The following is a 20,412-nucleotide window of genomic DNA, read 5'->3' on the forward strand; positions in this document are numbered from 1 at the left end:
CACCTTGACCTGTTATACATGTGGGAGCGACTGTTTGCCTATACCACGTACCCTGACGTGATCATGGAGATGATGAATGAGAAATAGTGCTTTATTTGACCAAATCACTGTCTTTCACTTTTCCATGGTTCAGTGTCAATGTAAAGCCCACTGTAAGCGTAGTTGACGGTGATACTTGACCACAGAGGTCAGTTGGTCAACAGAGACACACAGGTGGGAGTCTGATCAATCCTATATCCAACAGTATCTGCTGAACTGTGTGCTCCAAAACTTATACGCTTGGACCTGCATTGTATAGGGTTGTCAGCCGAACTATCGTCTTTGTTTCACTAAGCAGGGCAGTTTTTGACGTCCCTTTTTCTTTGATGACACGTAGACGTCCAACATCTTGGTGTCTACTGCTGGCTTCGCTGTCATTTGTCCACTTTGCATAAATACTTACAACAGTAGATAGCACATCATACCAGTCCCACAGTTTCGGAGATACTCGTTCAGGTTCTTGGAACTATTACGATTCTCCCTCCACCAAATTCGCTTAAATCAGTAAACTTTTCCTATTACTCGCAATAATGCAAGATAATTCCAAACCTTCTCCAGCAGCAGCTACATACCATTCCAACTTAATCACACGTCCACCACATCATTCAAAGGAGTTCATTGAAAAATGTCGTGATCGTCATAATGTTTTGGCTCATCAGTGCATTTTCATGTTATTTTTCATTTCAGTTTTTCATTTTATTTTTTATATTGTAAGGCAATATGTCTGGCATATATATTTCTCATCTTGACTGATCAATCATTTAAATTTTAGGATCACAAAAGATAATGCAAGAAGCTCTGAGTTAAATAATTAGTCATAATTTAAAATTGTAGGGAGACTGGGATTCTAACTGAGAAATTTTCGAATATTTTTCGAAGTTTATTTTAACTTTTATTCAACAAATATATTTTAAGAAAGAAGCTTTTTAAAATACCTTAAGCATTTGCTATATGTGTTTGCGTGATGTTTCATGAACGAATGTCTGTCCTGTAATATGGTATAAAATTTGATAAGGAAAATTACCCAAGCATGACTAATTTATAATTTTTGTATACTGTTAGAACTAATGATTGAACCAGTTCAAATTAAGTTTTGTGTTTTACAGTTTTTGAGAAAAAATATTTACCTCACATATTTTTATAGGATTAAAAAATAATTTGATTGTTTAAATTATAGTAAATGACTTATCAATAACCAACCTAACAAACAATTTAATAAATTTGAGGATTTTCATTGAACCTGTAAACACGTCTAAATTTTTTTCCAAAAGGTTTCATGTCAAAATTTTCTGCTTTGTAGGGCAACTCATAGGCGTAGACGATATCCAGTTCTTGATAAGAACATATTTCCTGAAATTATGAGTGGATTTCCGCAGCCCGTAAGTTATTTTCAAAGTAAAATAATTAATTAAATATTATGCTGCTAAATGTACTAATAATTCTTTACTATTTATTAAAGATAAACTATTTTTGATGAAACTGTTTAGTACTTAGTATATGTATGTATAAATGTGTAAGTGAATAGTAGTTACACGTTTCTTTTATAGATAGATTTGAAAAGTAATGAAGATTATTCAAACGATGAAAACTTCAGCATGAAAGGTAATTTTTAATTTATGTGGGTATGGTTTTTTTTAAAAAAATATTTCATTGATTAGAGTGCAAAATAGAAGTTTACTTTCCGACACATAAATTTAATTAAGTGCAGTCTAGTTAAAATAGGCAAAAATTGCAAACAGATCAATAGTTTTCGGCGAACATAGTCCATTCGTCAATCTAGAGAACGAGAGGACAAAAGAAAGTATGTTCTTTGCAAATTTTTATATAAACTTATATTAAAAATCTCTAGCAATTACTTATAGGGCTTGTGTTTAAAATTAAGTTATAATTATTTAAACTTATTTTTATAAGTATAAATGATACGTTACTTTTCAATCGGATGCCATTCTCAAAAACTGACAATTTGCATTAAAAAAATCTAATATTTAAAAAATTCTTGATCTATCCATATAATCATTTAACCACAAAACGTAAATAGCTTGACTGTTGCATGTTTCCATCATTTTGTTAGTTTATCATATTAAACCTCAGAAGCATTTCAAAATAATAAAAAAAACTATTAGTACTACAGATCTATCCCAGATGATTCATAACATGTTTCTATCAATGTTTGTAAATTCAACACTGTGAACAGTTCCTGCAGTGTTGTTGGAATTGGAGATCAAGTTTTGTCCACCTTAAGTTGGTTTTTGAAGATACTTATTCTTTGTCCTTAATAAGTTCATGTATCCCAATACCAAAAGCACTAACAGTCGTTGATAGAAACATGCTATTAAGCATATAAACGGAACCGGTTAATCATTTTAATGCATACCATGTGATCAAAGGTCCACACATTAAACATTTGTAGCATTAACCAGAAACATGGTGAGTGTATGGTTTGTCTACAGAAATAACTCTCCTCGTCACGAAGTCTAAGACCGACTGCTGCTATTAAAACAAGAAATAGCGCATTTCAAAGAGCTTCTCTCTATCCTTATTCCCTTTCTTCTGCAAACCCGAGACAAAACGTGCCTTAAATATTGACCTAACACCCCTATTTGAAATGGTTAAGCCTCATAACCATAGTCACCAACACTGCTCCAGAGTAATTAGATTTACATAGATATGTATCTTTCTATGTGCAACCCATCTTTGTACCTCATATACTTGTAAATAAATAGTTCGTTGAAAATAGATGAATTGGTGGAAGATTAGATTAACCCTGTATTACGTTTTCGTTAGCTCGCTACCGTGTTCTGTGCGGCTGGAATCTTGCGGTCAAACTTTTGACCGCTGTTCAGATAGCCAGAGCAGATAAATTTCTACAAGAGCTTTGTGCCTGATGGTAGTGCTTCGCTACCACTACTTGCAAAATTAAGCGTTATATTATAAGCAAAGGAAATTTTTTGCCTATCCAAATTTCCACTACTTTTCGTTCAGTTATAATATTAAGACTAGAAACTCTGTACTTGAAGACTGTGTACGTTTCGGGTTTCCAAAAGAACACAATCAGAACTAATATCCCCTTTATATCGCTAAACAGAATTTATCACCAATCACATTTTCAACCAAATTCTGATAAGTTCGAGTTTTTCACGCAAGCTTGAACTCTCTGCATGCTGCCAATTGTTTCTTAATTGATATATGTTTGTTTCCTAACAGACACAAGCTAAGTTTATTATCATTTTATTGCCAATCAATATATTCACACGCAAACTAACAGACGCGAAACCAACTAGGAAGAAATAACAAAACAAAAGAAAAGGTTAAAAACTACCTATTTTTGAATAGACTAAAAGGGAGAAAATATTGCTTTTTTAATTTGACCTAGCTCAGTAAGCAAACAGGGTACATCTCTTTTACATAAACTTCTATCACTACCGATTATTTGCCCTCGTATCTTCGAAAATAAAGGACTCTATTTCTCTTTGAATGCCTGATAAAAATAAAATGATTTTCCTTTTAGTCTATTTAATAAAATAATCTTTAAAAATTTTATTTAATTAGTGGTATTTTATTTTCGTATTTCTTTTTTAATACCAAGTTTTTGCACGTTAAAGTTCGTATCTTCCTAACTGCGCATGCTTGCTCCCCAGATTCCTTAGTATGCGCTTTCTCAGAGCATACGTACGTCAATGAACATGCCAAAACTCATTAATTTGTTACACTTACTACCTCGTTAATAAATACTTATTTTGATTTAAGGTAATCCAGTAAGTCCGGGAGTAGCAAAAGCGTTTGTTAGAGTAGCACTGACATTGGAAGAAGCTGAACTCTTGAAGGTTAGTATTGCGGATGGAAAGAAACATCTTACTTTATGTGAAATAATTTATAAACTTATTTTTGTACAACTTTATTTAAAATTACTTAATTTTTATCTTTAATTTCACATTTTCTCTTGTTCAGAGTTTAATTTAATGTTTTACATTATCTCTTATACAGATGCTTAACTTAGGTGTAGCTTTTCACAGAAAATACTAAATTTTATTTTCATAAAAATTTGCCTTCTTTGTTAAGAAAAAGAAAGAGAGAGAAGAGAAGAAAAGTTTCAAAACAAGTGCTAATCATTTTTTTTCACTTGTTGAAAAAGTTATTGCATTTTAAGTTTTTATTTATCATATATTTGGCTGTTTAATAATTGTAAAAGTATTTTTAAGAATATTTATCATAAAACATTACATTTTATAACAGTGATATTTACAAAACAATTACTTAATACATTTCCAAGCCTTTATTTTGAATTATAATCAAAATCAAAAAAACTGAATAAAATAAATTGATATTATCACAAAAAGTATTGGCTCAAAATATTTTACATATTTAAAATTAAATATGCAGAGATTTTTTAATAGTTTTATTCTATCCAAATAAGTTTTGGATAGAATAGTCTCTTTTTAAATATCCAATAAAAAATGCTTCACCTCCAATATAGTGTTTTAAGGAAAAATTCAGAGCAAAAACGTATTACCTTATTTCAAAAATCCTACAAATTAAAAATTAAATTCACTTAAGGAACTTTTAAATAACGTAAGTTACAAAACTTGAAGTGAAAAAAAAAACAGTAGTCATAATTTTTTTGTGTTTACTATGATAATTGGATACTTGCAAATGACGTATCGCTCTGTTCAGCCAATCAGGCTCGACACGCACGCATGACGTCGCTTGCAGGTATCCAATTAAATCTGATTCGAAAATTGTTTCAGCGATATGAAAACCCAAATCTTTAAGCTGTATAGTTACGATGTAGTGCATATATTTTTACAGGGTAAATTAATAGTTAGAGTTAAAATATTTTATAGCATTCAATAAATTTTAATTGGAAAGCAAGAATTTTTATCCATTTTGCAGTGTATACACTTATCAGATGATTGGGGGTGCCATGATGCTCATGTGCATAGAGTTGTGTATACCTGATACACTATAAACAGAACACTTAAAGTACGCACTGTCATTAATTATATCTAAAATAAATAAATGCTTATAAGTAAAAAATGACAAATATATGTCATGCGTAATATCAGTAATCTTTATAATGCCTCTTTTGAAACATTTTTAACATGAGGCTCTAAGACATTATAGGAGATAATGAAAAGGGAATTTTAAAAAAATGAGTAAAAAGTAGAAATTATACATAAACGAATCGTATCTTTCAGTTAATATTTTTATACAAGCCCATAAAATTGACATATTAATTTTGTAATAAGTGTCAGCTTGAAAAAGATCAAAAATATTTACCATACCTAGAACTATAATCAATTTAATACTGAAATCATTTTAATGATGTTTATGTATTACGTTTTTATTTGATTGTTTATTTTTGTATTTTAAACTAATGTTTAAAACAGCGACATTTTGGTTTATTTTAAACTTATTTTCCCTAATTTTTGTATTTTAAGATCTTTTGGGGGAATTTGGATTATTTTTCTATAAGAAGTTTTTTTCTTTGCAGGCTGGCGAAATTCTTGTGACTTACAGCACAGATATAGGATGGTCACCGTATTTTCCCATTCTTGCCGGGGTTGTAACCGAAATCGGTGGACTTATATCTCATGGTTGTTCTTTTAGATTTTCACTTTCAAGTCTTTGATTTTTATCTTTGAAATATATAAAGATATAAATTCAAAAAGATATAAAAAAAGTTATGTTTTCATTAGAAAATTTTATCCAATTACGTTATTTTATCCAGAAGCCGCAACGTCCAATTAAAAATAAAAATAATTGAAATTGTGTGAGAATTGAAGGAGTGGGGAAATAAAAGGTAAATTGTTTTAGAAGAAAAGTGCATTTAATACATGTATATTGAAAATGAAGATTCGACCTATTATAAAGGAGATAAGTGAGGCCTTGTTTTGAAACACTGAAAGAATCGCTGTACCAACAAATAGTCTCTTTAATAAGACAATTAATGTTATGCAGCCATTATGTTGTAAAACAATTTAAACATTCCATAAATAATCCAGCTTCTAAATCAGTATAAAATATTTTAAAGCCTATAATAGACCTTCTAACTTCTGCATTTAGCTGGAAAGTTTTCTACGATTTAAAGTAATAGTGACACAGAACTACTTTACACCACGCCATTTTGTGGCGAGAACAGTAAAGAATGAGTTGAATGACAGCAACCGCAGGAAGAACATCTGAATAATATCTCCATTTTAGTGTTTTGTGAGTTTCGTCGTTAATTTGTGTTTGTTAATTTGCAACTGCTTCTGTGCTCTGCTATTTAAATAATTTCAAAGCTAGACCGGTGTTTTTATTACTTAAAAATGGTTACAAACTTTGGAGCCCAACGTGGGGTTCGAACCCAAGACTCAGACATTAAGAGTCTCGTGCTCTACCGACGGAGCTAGCCGGGCGTTCTCATTACTTGGAAAATGGTTATAATAGCAAATTTCATAACTTTTCATTTTTCATGACTGCATAATAAAAATATTAAAATGTATGTATTGATCTTTTATCATCCAATTGTTATTATTTAAAATTTAATTGTTAGCTTAGGAAAGAAAAAAATCACCTAATTTAAATTTAAATGAAGCTCTGATAATAAAAACGTCAGAACCGGTCTCGTGCTTTGAAATCTTATTATTTTTACGAAAAAATATGTTTGTTTTCACTCCGGACAAATGAGAGAAATGGTTCTTGACCAATTTGTTTGATTTTTGAGCATGTGTGTAAAATGCCGGAGTAAAATGTGATATCTAGGTAGGTTGATATCGGCCTTTTTTATTTTGAGAGCCTCAATTATTATTTTTTCGTAAAGAAATTTTTCACGCCTTTGTTTTATTAAGGAAAGCAGGAGTTATTGATTTCATTGGATTTAAAAATCTGTTATTAGAAAATACGATTTTGCAATTCAACATTTATGTTTACTAAGGTCTATTGGCAAACTTTTGTCATAATATGAGTTCTTGGTTCAAACGTATTTTTGCGAAGTTCAAAATTTAAATTTTTAAAGCAATTGAAATCTGAAAACAGCAATTTAGAATTTAATGAACACTTTCAAATATTTTCAGGTGCCGTGGTAAGCAGAGAATATGGATTGCCTTGTATAGCTGGTCTCCGGGGAGCTACAAGACAATTTAAAACAGGTATTAACAGTTCTGTCACCAATAAAATAGCATTAACAAATGATATATTACATATTTTTGTTTAAGAGAAGTTAAAATGGTAATCACTATCGAAATTTATTTTGATAAGTTCTTAATTCGTCACTATATCTCGCTTACCAGAGAGAAAATTAAAGATCCTTCAAAAATAACAAGAAAATTAATATACAAGTTCATAATAAGAATAAATTTGAAAAATAATTAAACCTAATTTAATTCTTAATTCCACCCAATGTAGTTTTTGGGGGTAAAAATTGCTTTTTTCTGAGCAAAATTAACGGTGCATGGTTTTCGATCATCTCATTCTTCCTCTAAATTCCTATTGCTACTCCTAAGAAATAATGAACCATTTTCAAGTAACAGGTCCATGGCTCTCAATCCCTATTGCTATTTATAAAAAATAGTGAACTATTTTTCAAGCTCTAACTCAATGATTCTCAATCCCAATTGCTACCTCGAAGAGATATTAAACTATTTTTCAAGTGCTAGGTCGATGGCTCTCAACTCTCATTGCTACTCCTAAGAAATGATGAACTATTTTTTAGGTCATAGATCTGTGGTTCTCAATTCCCATTGTTGCGCCTTAAAAGTTGTAATGAATTCATTTGAAATTTAAATTCTTATTCATAAAATCTTGTTGCTTTTTTCTAAAAATTATTGTTTTCTATTGGGTTTGCAAGTAAACGCGTTTAAACTATTGCTGCAGTTCTTGTTATTTTGAGAGGCATAAAAAAGTGTGATTTATCTTAATACAACATAGTAAGATATTATTGAAGTTTTTTCTAGTTTCTACTTAAGCTTTCATATAATTAAAAATAGTTAATGTAAAAAATTGATCTCGTATAAAAGACACACGATCTATACAAACAAAAACAAAAACGCATACGCATCAAAAAAAAGCATACAAAGGCAGTCGATACGAAAAGCAAAGCAAAAGCATTCAATACGAAGCACAAAACAAAATCATACTATCTCCATAGTAACAAAAATAACTTAACATAGACAGGAGAGAAATTCTTTCTCTGTATTACCCTATGGAGAATGATGTGAGTTTTACCGTATTTTTTAGCAAATTAGTGTTTTCAAGTATCTTCTAGTGCTTCATATTATTCATTAAAATGTCAATTGAACCTAGTAGCAAAATTACCAGTTTTTTATCCAGGCTGAATAAAACACATAAAACAAAATAAAAGATATTCTAAAAATTAATTAGTTACTTTATAAATAAGGAATTTTGATTCATGTTTACATACAGGAAGTGAAATCACTACTTTGTCTAAAGAGGACCCTTCAACAGGGTGAGTCAGTACAATGGTTAGAAACCTTTAAGACACATCATAAGTTATAAATATCGAGAATTAGTTAACCCATGGCCAGAAATGTCATCGTACTCTTCTAGGATACGCTACCCCATTATAAACTGGCTGTTCTTTTCTATTTGATTCAGCTCTATTATTTATTTAAATTTTCTAAATTTTATGTTTCCTGAATTATTCTATTATATTTGCATTGTCAAAAATTGTATTCAAACAGGAACAGACACAGCTGTTATGACATAGTTTACTCATTTGGGAGCTCTGAAAGTTAGTCCCCACATTAATAAAGTAATTTTCAGATTAACACGTTGAATGCCATGGGGGTCACCGGTGACCGGCACTGAGTTTGTTCATAGCGGCACTGGGCTCACCGGTGACCGGTGAAGCCAAAATTATTCGAAACACATAATTCGAGTAAATTTTTAATGCTTTTAAATTTTTTTATATTATTATCGTTACTAAAATGGTTTGAAGAAATTAATACAACGCACACTGAGAAAATCATTTTGGCCAGACGGGCAAGCCATGTAAAATTAGCGTGGTATTCAACGTGCTAATAAAGTAAAATAAAATAAAGCTAAATTTGGGCTTGAGTGCAATTTTCAACAACGATTATTAGGAAACATAAAATTAAGATGAATAAAAATGCTAGTTTAAATTCCAAGAATGGTCAGTTGATAATAAGATAACACCTCTAGCGGTGTATGATGACATTTCCGACCCTGGGCTGCTATGCAATTCTCTATCTTTATGACAACCCCTATTCTCGCTCGCTCTAAGTTTGCAGTTGCTGTGCGTTTCACCCTTTATAATATTCAACATTCCACTTCCTTCTAGACTAAGATAAACCTAAAAATCTCTANTATCAGTTTTTTTTTTTTTTTTGGCTCTTCAGTATAGTTAAACCTCATAACCATAAACACCAGCACTGCTCCTGAATAATTAGATTTACATAGACAGACTATATGTATCGTTCCATGTGTAACTCATCTTTGTACGCCATATACTTGTAAACGAACAGTCCTTTGAAAATGGATGAATCGGTAAAAGATTAGATTAACCCTACCCTGTATTACATTTTCGCTAACTCGCTACCGTGTTCTGTGCCTCTGGAATCTTACAGTCAAAATTTTTATCACTGTTCAGATAGCCAGAGCATTCAAATTTCTACAAGAGCTTCGTACCTGATAGCAATGTTTCCCGACCACTACTAGCAAAATTAAGCGTTATATTATAAACAAAGAAAATGTTTTGCCAATCCAAACTTCCACTACTTTTCGTTCAGTTATAATATTTAAAGCTAGAAACTCTGTACTTGAAGACTATGAACGTTTCCGTGTTTCCAAACGAACACAACCAGAACTAATATCACCTTTATATCGCCAAATATAATTTATCATCAATCACATTTTCAACCAAATTCTGACAAGTTCGAGAGCTACACGTAAATTTGAACTCTCTGCATGATGCCAATTGTATCTTAATTGATATATGATTGTTTCGTAACAGACACAAGCTAAGTTTATTATCATTTTATTGCCAATCAATATCTTTACACTCAAACTAACAGAAAACGAACCAGCAAAAAATAACAAAACAAGAAAAAAAAGTTAAAAACTACCTATTTTTAAATATACTAAAAGGGAGAAAATATTGCTATTTTTATTTGACCTAGCTCGGTAAGTAAACAGGGTAGAGCTCTTTGGTATAAACTTCTATCACTACCGATTATTCGCCCCCGTATCTTCGAAAATACATTTTCTTTGAACGACTGATAAAAATAAAATGATTTTCCTTTTAGTCTATTTAATAAAATAATTTTTTTTTAATTAGTGGTATTTTATTTCGTATTTCTTTTAATACAAAGTTTTAGCACGTTCAAGTACGTATCTTCCTAACTGCGCACGTCTGCATCCCAGATTCCTTAGTATGCGCTTTCTCAGAGCACACGTGTGTCAATGAACATGCCAAAACTCTTTAATTTGTTACACTTACTACCTCGTTAATAAATACTTATTTTGATTTAAGGTAATCCAGTAAGTCCGGGAGTAGCAAAAGCATTTGCTAGAGTAGCACTGACATTGGAAGAAGCTGAACTCTTGAAGGTTTGTATTGCGGTTGGAAAAAAACATCCATCCGCAATGTGAAATAATTTATAAATTTATTTTTGTACAGCTTTATTTAAAACTACTTAATTTTTATCTTTAATATCGCATTTTCCCTTGTTCAGGGTTTAATTGAAATTGAATGTTTTACACTATCTCTTATACAGATGTTTAACTTTGGTGCAGCGTTTCACAGAAAATACTACATTTTAGTTTCATAAACTGTCTTGTTACACTTACAACGGTGCATATTTTAGCAGATTTCGTTTTGTTTTCCAATTTTTATGGCTTTTAACTTATTTTAAAGTTAATATTTTGATAAAACAATTTTTAAATTTTAAAATTCAACTTTTTAAACTTTCAAAAAATTTATTCTCAATAATAACAGCTAAGAAAAAGTATACTTAATTTAAATTTGATTTTTAAGTTGTCTTTGTATGCCGACCGGACTGTGTAGTGGTAACATCAGAAAGGTTCTGGGTTCGAATCCTGGACAAGGCACGGATTTCATTTCTTTTTATGTACTCTCTGCTCTTACTGTGGGAGCAACGTTGGTCCTCCTAACATGGTGCCCTTGAAAGAGTGGCCAACAAATCTGCCCTACTGGTATCTGAATGACGAGTGTCAAAAGGGTGGGCATTAAAAAATATATTCTCTATAATGTAAAATTGTTTGATTAGGACGAATGCGAATATAGTGATAAAAATAATTAATGTGACTAATGCTATTAATATATTGACGAAATATGCTTAAGAAAAATTTACTACATTTAATTTTTGAATATTTTTTATGAAACTATTGAAAATTTGTCATCTTTGTTAAGAAAAAGAAGGAGGCCGGGATAGCCTGGTCGATAGGACGCTGGGCCCATATCCGAGAGTTCGTGGGTTCGAACCCCGCTGGCTTTATCCGTGTAGTAAAGTGACTGATACACGTAAAAATTCTGTCGAGTCGCAAAGTCCTCCATGTTCCCATAACAAATCAATACCTCTGGGGGTTCTGGATTGAAGATCAATCGTTCTCTAATTCAGGTCAAAATTACGATCTGTGGGTGAATGGGTCCGCCCTATAAACGAGTGCGACGTATTGTGTGACAGAAGTCGAATTCTTGGCCATAGATGGCTCCACTGAAAAACAAGAAACGCACACCCTGCTTAAAATTTGCTCGGTTTCACCAAGCAGGCTTGCCCGTGTGGCAAGTAGCATTAGAAACAACAACAATAACAGAAAAAGAAGGAAAGAGAGAGAGAAGAAAAGGTTTAAAATAAGTGCTGATCATTTTTTTTCACTTGTTGAAAAAGCTATTGCATTTTAAGTTTTTATTTATCATATATTTGGTTGTTTAATAACTGTGAAAGGATTTTTAAGAATATTTATCATGTAACTTTGCATTCAATAACAGTGATATTTACAAAACAATATATCACTATTACTTAAAAATACATTTTCAAGCCTTAATTTGTATTATAATCATAATCAAGAAATTGAATAAAATAAATCGATATTATGGCAAAAAATATTGACTCAAAATATTTTACATATTTAAAATTAAATATGCAGAGATCTTTTAATAGTTTTATTCTATCCAAATAAGTTCAAACCCTTTTTAAATATCCAATAAAAATGCTTCACCACCAATATAGTATTTTAAGGAAAAATTCAGAGCAAAAACTTATTACCTTATTTCAAAAATCCTACAAATTAAAAAATAAATTCAATTAAGGAACTCTTAAATAACGTAAGTTACAAAACTTGAAGTGAAAAAAAAACAGTAGTCATAATTTTTTGTGATTACTATGATAATTGGATACTTGCAAACGACGTCTCGCTCTGTTCAGCCAATCAGGCTCAACTCTTTAGCATGACGTCGCTTGCAGTTATCCAATTGAATCTGATTCGAAAATTGTTTCAGCGATATAAAAACCCAAATCTTTAAGCTGTATAGTTAAGATGTAGTGCACATATTCTTACAGGGTAAATTAATAATTAGAGTTAAAATATCTTATAGTATTCAATAAATTTTAATTGGAAAGCAAATTATTTTTTATCGTTATTGCACTGTGTGCACTTGTCACATGATTGGAGGTGCCATGATGCCCATGTGCATTAGAGTTGTGTATATCTGATACACTATAAATACCTGATTCACTTTAAAATACCTGATACACTCTAAAATACGCACTGTCAATAATTATATCTAAAATAAATAAATGCTTATAAGTAAAAAATTTTAAATATATGTCACGCGTAATATCAGTAACCTTTATAATGCCTCTATTGAAACATTTTTAACATGAGGCTCTAAGACATTATAGGAGATAATGAAAAGGGAATTTTTGAAAAAATAAGTAAAAAGTGGAAATAATACATAAGCGAATCGTATCTTTCAGTTTATATTTTTATATAAGCCCATGAAATTAACACATTGATTTTGTAATAAGTGTCAGCTTGAAAAAGATCAAAAATATTTACCATACCAAGAACTATAATCAATTTAATTATGTTTATGTATCACGTTTTTATTTTATTGTTTATTTTTGTATTTTTAACTTATGTTTAAACAGTGACATTTTGGTTTATTTTAAACTTATTTTCACCTATTTTTGTATTTTAAGATCTTTTGGGGAAATTCGGGTTACTTTTTTATAAGAAGTTTTTTCTTTGCAGGCAGGCGAAATTCTGGTGACTTACAGCACAGATATAGGATGGTCGCCGTATTTTCCCATTCTTGCTGGGGTTGTTACCGAAATCGGTGGACTTATATCTCATGGTTGTTCTTTTTGATTATTGCCTTCGAGTCTTTTATTTTTATCTTTGAAATATATAAATTTAAAAAGATATAAATTCAAAAAGATATTAAAAAAAATTTTTTCATTAGAAAATTTTATCCAATTACGTTATTTTATCCAGAAGCCGCATAGTCCAATTAAAAATAAAAGTATTTGAAATTGTGTGAGAATTGAAGGAGTGGGGAAAGAAAGGGTAAATTTTTTACTAACATTATTTTTTCTTTCATTAGCAAAATAATCCAAGCGTATCCAACCTTTTGTTCAACCATTTCTTCCAATTTGATTTATTTATTTATTTTTGCAATTATTCATCAAATGGAATTTAATTTTTAAAATAGTATTGTTCATACCCAATTTTCGTGACAAAAATAATAAAATCGCAAAGATAACATGCAGCCCTTCGATGCTTGCCTAATATTTAAAGCTTCTTCATCAGCATAAAAAATTTTAAAGCCTATAATAGACCTTCTAACTTCTGCTTTTAGCTGGAAATTTTTCTACGATTTAAAGTAATAGTGCAACTATAGAACTACTTTAGAATTGCCACCACGCCATCTCGTGGCGAGAACAGTAAAGAATGAGTTGAACTACAGCAACCGAAGGGAGAACATCTCCTAAATAATATATCCGTTTTAGTGTTTTGTGAGTTTCGTCGTTAATTTGTGTTTGTTAATTTGCAAAACTGTTTCTGTGCTCTGCCATTGAATATAAATAAACACAAACTAAGGTAAACAACGTTAAGGAGCACAAAAAAAAATATTTAATGCAGACAGCTGTTTCGAATGCTCAAAGAGCAACCTTCATCAGTGCAACAGAAAGAAATGAGAGAAAACATGGTAAATATAGAGAAAGGTGACGTCACAAGGGGGGTTAGATCAACGGCCCTAACCCCCTGTATTTTAGCACAAAGGTCGCCCACTTGTGTATCTATAAATAAATAGTTTCAGAGCTAGCCCGGTGTTTTTATTACTTGGAAAATGGTTACAAATTTTGCCGCCCAATGTGGGGCTCGAACCCACAACCCCGAGATTAAGAGTCTCGTGCTCTACCGATTGAGCTAGTCGGGCATTTTTATTACTTGGAAAATGGTTACAATAGCAAATTTCATGACTTCACATTTTCCATGATTGCATAGTAAAAATATTAAAATGTATGTATTGATCTTAAATCTTCCCATTGTTATTATTTAAAATTTAGTTGTTAGCTTATGGAAGACAAAAATCACCCAATTTAAATTTAAATGAATCTCAGATAATAAAAACGGCAGATCCCCCACCTATCTTGTGTTTTGAAATCCTATTCTTTCTACGAAAGAAGGCAAAAAATATGTTTGTTTTCACTCTTGACAAATGAGAAAAAAAATATAAAGTTCTTGACATAGCTCAATTTGTTTGATTTTTGAGCATATTAAATATAGATAGCAGGAGTAAAATGTGATATCTATGTAGGTTGATATCCGCCTTTTTTATTTTGAGAGCCTCAATCATATTATAATTTTTTCATAAAAAAATTTTTCACGTCATTGTTTTATTAAAAAAACAGGAGTTATTGATTTCATTAGATTTAAAAATCTGCTATAAAAAAATACGATTTTACAATGTTTACTAACGTCTATTGGCAAACTCATATTATGAGTTGATGGTTCAAACGTATTTTTGTGAAGTTCAAAATTTGAATTTTTAAAGCAATTAAAATCTGAAAACAGCAATTTAGAATTTAATGAACACTTACAAATATTTTCAGGTGCAGTGGTGAGCAGAGAATATGGATTGCCTTGTATAGCTGGTCTCCGTGGAGCTACAAGACAATTTAAAACAGGTATTAACAGTTCCGTCACCAACTTATAGCATTAACAAATGATATATTATATATTTTTGTTAAATCAACGTTAAAATGAAAATCGTCATAAAAATTTATTCCGATAAGTTCATAACTCGTCACTATATCTCACTTTAAAGAGAGAAAATTAAAAATCCCTCAAAAATAACAAGAAAATTAATATACAAGTTTATAATAAAATAAATTTAAAAAATAATTAAACCTTAGTTTTGTTTCTCCCAATGTAGCTTTTGGGGGTAAAAATTGCTTTCTTCTGAGCAAATAGTAACGGTGCATAGTTTTCGGTCATCTCATTCCTCCTCTAAATTCCTATTGCTACTCCTATGAAATAATGAACTATTTCTCAATGGTTCTCAATCCCTATTGCTATTTATAAAAAATAGTGAACTATTTTTCAAGTGCTAGGTCGATGGTTCTCAACTCTCATAGCTACTCCTAAGAAATGATGAACTATTTTTTAGGTCATAGATCTGTGGTTCTCAATTCCCATTGTTTCATCTTAAAAATTTTAATGAATTCAGTTAAAATTTAAATTCTTATTAATAAAATCTTGTTGCCTTTTTTCTAAAAATTATTGTTTTCTATTGGGTTTACAAACAAACGCGTTCAGACTATTGCTGCAGTACTTGTTATTTTGAGAGGCATAAAAAAGTGTGATTTATCTTAATACATTATACAGTCAAACCCCGCTATAGTGAACCATCAAGGGACCAAAATTTTGGTTCACTATAACAGGGTGTTCTCTATATCCGTACTGCAAGCATTTCTAACTAATTTTCCGAGCTGCTACGTTTAATTACACAGTATTTGAATAAATGACCCATAAAAATAAATACAGAATTGATTAAAAAACAGTACGTAGTAACGGAAAATGTGCGGAAATAAACGTAAAATAAAAACGGCTTTTTATTTTTTATTACTCCTTGTCTTGGGTGTGAAAAATTTAGGGATGACCCTTATTCAGGGATGATAAACTGAGGTCGAGGAAGTAAACAAGAAAAAATGCTTATGGCTACATTCCACTTAATATATGGTTTTAAAAATCGGCTTATGTAGAAAAGTTTCAAACTTACCAAAAAATAAAGAAATAAAATCAATCGAAGACAGAAAAAAGTTCATAATATCCAATTTCCTCACTTTTTTGGTTCACTATATCCACACAAAATAATATATGTGTATAGCATGGCACGGGGATGAACATTTCTTTCAGCATATCTGGAAGTTCAATATAAACCATGTTCACTATAGCGGGGTTTGACTGTAGTAAGATATTGCTGAAGTTTTTTCTAGTTTCTACTTAAGCTTTCATATAATTAAAAATAGTTAATGTAAAAATTGATCTCGTATAAAAGACACACGATCTACACAAACAAAAAAAACGCATACGCATCAAAAAAAAAGCATACAAAGGCATTCGATACCAAAAGCAAAGCAAAAGCATTCAATACGAAAAGCAAAACAATATCATACTATCGCCATAGTAGCAAAAATATCTTAACATAGACAGGAGAGAAATTCTTTCTCTGTATTAACCTAGGAAGAATGATGTGAGTTCTACCGTATTTTTTAACCCATTAGTATTTTCAAGCATCTTTCGTTGTTTCGTAATATTCATTAAAATATCAATTGAACCTAGTAACAAAATTGCCAGTTTCTTATCCAGGCTGAGTAAACACATTTAGGTAAATAAAGCAAAACAAAAGATATTCTAAAAATTAATTAGTTACTTTATAAAAAAGGAATTTGGCCTCATGTTTACATACAGGAAGTGAAATCACTATTTTGTCTAAAGAGGACCCCTAAACAGTGTGATTCAGTACAACGGTTACAAACCTTTAATACGCATCATAAGTTATAAATATCGAGAATTGGTTAACCCATGGCCAGAAATGCCATTGTACTCTTCTAGGGTGCGCTACCCCATTATAAACTGATTATTCCTTCCGATTTGATTCAGCTCTATTATTTCTTGAAATTTTCTAAATTTTATGTCTCCTGAATTATTCTATTATAATTGCATTGTCGAAAATTGTATTCGAATAGGAACAGAAATAGCTGTTATGACATAGTTTACTCATTTGGGAGCTCTGCAAGTTAGTTCCCAAATTAATAAAGTAATTTTCAGATTAACACGTTGAATGCCTTGGGGGTCACTGGTGACCGGCACTGAGTTTGTTCATAGCGGCACGGGGGTCACCGGTGACCGGTGAAGCCAAGATTTTTCGAAACACATAATTCGAGTAAATTTTTAATGCTTTTAGTTTTTTTTAATATTATTATCGTTACTAAAATGGTTTGAAGAAATTAATACAACGCACACTGAAAAAATCACTTTGGTCATGGGAAATTAGCATGGCATTCAACGTGTTAATAAAGTAAAATGAAATAAAGCTAAATTTGGGCTTGAGTGCAATTTTCAACAACAATTATTAGGAAACATAAAATTAAGATGAATAAAAATGCTAGTTTAAATTCCACGAATGGTCAGTTGATAATAAGCGGTGTATGATGACATTTCCGACCCTGGGCTGCTATGCAATTCCCTATCTTTATGACAACCCCTATTCTCGCTCGCTCTAAGTTTGCAGTTGCTGTGCGTTTCACCCTTTATAATATTCAACATTCCACTTCCTTCTAGACTAAGATAAACCTAAAAATCTCTATGTAACAATAAAATAAAAAGATATTTTAACTTTGCCATCGAAGTCTTGAATTGTGTTCTATTATTCTTATTCTTATGATTTTAGGTGATTATGTTTTATTGGACGGAAACAGAGGTATTTTACAAAGACTACCAAGACCAGAAAAGCTGGAAGATTCTACTTAAAATTTAATTTTTGATTACGCTTCCAATATTTATAAACAAAGAAAAAAATGAATCCTGTCTTTCTAAATCAGTATTTTTATGCCTATAATTTTTTATATTTAATACTCCTTTACACTATTTTTTGTGCACATGTTTTGCGTATTAAAATGATATATTCTAAGTTTTAATTAGGGAGAATACATAAAGCTAAAAAATTATTTTATTTACTTATCAACTGTCTTTTATCTTAATGTGAAATAAATATTTTTCTATTAAATGACTGTGTTGTTCTCTTCTTGAAATTATCATTTCTCCGCTTATTTTCGAAAGAGTATATTTTATAAGGTCATTAATTTCTTAAATATCGCGCACGTTGATACTTTTAGTTAAAATAATGTGAGTAACAATTTGTTCGAATACTATAAAAATTCATGAATTTTTATTCTGATTCTATGCAAGGTTCTTTGAAAATTAATATTTCTGGGAAATTAAATCGAATTAACCTTTCAATTGGATCAGGTGTAATTCCTGCATCGATTACACTCTAAATGTACTGAATTAACGAGACTGCTTTAGAGAAATTAAAAATATTATGACTTGCTTTCAAGTCTACTGATCTTTTTTTTAGATTTAACTCCCACTTTTGATTTATAGGATCATTTTTCAAAATCTTTGGCAACCACGAATTACATGTTGGGCAGCATGAAACTTTGAAACAATCTGGAAGGTATGGTCCTAATAGTTTAGGCAGGGGAACGATCAAAAATCTGGACTCCTAAATATTTAATTGCACTTTTTACATATTTCACCATACCTGCAGAAATAATGAAGCAAATCAGAAAAGTTTTTTCCGCAATTATAAATTTTAATTTTTCAAAGGTAATCCCGAGCAAAAAAATATGTTTGATGTTGTCGTAGGCCCTTAAGGCAAGGGATGCAATTGTTCTTGTTTTCCGGTGGCGCCATCTATGACCAAAAATTCGACATCTACCACACCCATACGTCACACCTGTTTATAAAGCGAACCTATTCATACATGCATTCATTCATCCCATTCATCCACAGATCGTAATTTTGAGCTGCACCAGAGAACAATCAATCTTCAATTCTGTACTCCCCCCTCCCGAGATATAATTTGTAATGGGAGCATGGAGGGTTTTGTGACCCGACAGATTTAACTTGCAGCAATTACCACACGGGGAGTCTTCGGCAGGCTAGATTCGAACACGAGTCCAGCGCCCTGCCAACCAGGCTATCTCAGTCCTAATATGATTGATAACTAATTATTATTTGCTAATGACAGAAAAAATCTGAAATTTAATTTATGCAAAAGGAACGGAAAGAAATCGTTTCTTGAAAAATAAAAGTTTAAAAAGATGATTTTGTAACTTAAAACATTGCCTGCACCAATAAATTAGCATACTTAAGGTTAAGCTCTCGTACCATTAAGTTTGAGTCCTATTACGTGAAAATCTGATAATTAAAACAAAAATTATTAAATATGTATAAAAGGTTTTTTTTCTGCGCATTTAACATTGTTAGTTTTAACTTCAGTTTCGCAAAATTATTTCGAGAAATTTACTTATCTATATATAAATTACTTATTCAATTAATTTCGTCTGCGTTATTATTTTTCATAAAAACAAACTTTTTCGTTTTCTCTAACTCTCTCAAAAATTCTGTAAATGTGAAAAAAGTTTCTCACCCATTAATTTTTTCAATGATTGTAGAACATTGGAATAGATGCTTGTTATTGCTTTTTAAAAAGATTTGAATATTTTGGTAGTTTATTTGGAACATGTAAGTGCCGTTAAAGCTCAAGCCCCACAATTTGAGAATCCCACATCTAATTCTTACTTTTGACACACATTTCTATTCTTCTTTTTGTAGCCATTTTATTGCTTTACAATAAAACCATCAATTATTTTGTTTTTGATTACAGTGTATCACATATAAGATAAACTTATCCACTATTATAAATCCTTAACTATGCCTATCAGTGCAAAAAATTTCTCTTTAGGAACTTATGTGAGAAAACTTAAGCTCTTAGGAATTAATGTTCAACATAAAATATTCAAGAGATCTAACGATAACGTCAAACTATTTTGTTGGTCGTGAATTGTTAAAATCATTCGGAAATAATTTTAAAATTGTTACGATAAGATTTTTTTTTCTTTTCCCTAAAGGTGGATAAAATTTTTACATTTAGAACAAACTTGGAAAAATGTCAGTGAACATAATGCAGAGTTGTCAAATTTATGTAAATATTGTAATTTCATTAGTAAGTGTTTAATGTGTTTTTCTAATCTCTTTGTGCCATTTTGAACACTCTTTGAATGCCTGGCTACGAATTGAGTAACATTTCACATG

The 20,412-nt window shown here is 30.8% G+C and overlaps 1 protein-coding gene and 1 non-coding gene across 7 annotated transcripts in view; one reads left to right on the forward strand and one right to left on the reverse strand.

Moving 5' to 3' along the window:
* LOC107444606 (rifampicin phosphotransferase) overlaps window positions 1–18,319 on the forward strand; it is a gene marked incomplete at its 5' end in the record, with an annotated part of 54,559 nt that extends 36,240 nt beyond the window's left edge. For 3 of the 6 annotated variants that reach the window (XM_071181320.1, XM_071181322.1, XM_071181321.1), the window contains 6 exon segments: window positions 1,340–1,418; window positions 1,587–1,641; window positions 3,787–3,863; window positions 13,276–13,378; window positions 15,141–15,215; window positions 17,984–18,198. In XM_071181320.1, coding sequence (XP_071037421.1) covers window positions 1,340–1,418; window positions 1,587–1,641; window positions 3,787–3,863; window positions 13,276–13,378; window positions 15,141–15,215; window positions 17,984–18,063 — 469 coding nt within the window. 6 annotated transcript variants of the gene reach the window in all.
* TRNAK-CUU (transfer RNA lysine (anticodon CUU)) lies at window positions 14,392–14,464 on the reverse strand. The gene has a single exon. It is a non-coding gene; the product is annotated as a tRNA-Lys (tRNA).
* Window positions 18,320–20,412: the final 2,093 nt, after the last annotated feature.

Source organism: Parasteatoda tepidariorum, chromosome 5, assembly GCF_043381705.1.
Source record: "Parasteatoda tepidariorum isolate YZ-2023 chromosome 5, CAS_Ptep_4.0, whole genome shotgun sequence".
In the NCBI taxonomy this organism is placed as follows: domain Eukaryota; kingdom Metazoa; phylum Arthropoda; class Arachnida; order Araneae; family Theridiidae; genus Parasteatoda; species Parasteatoda tepidariorum.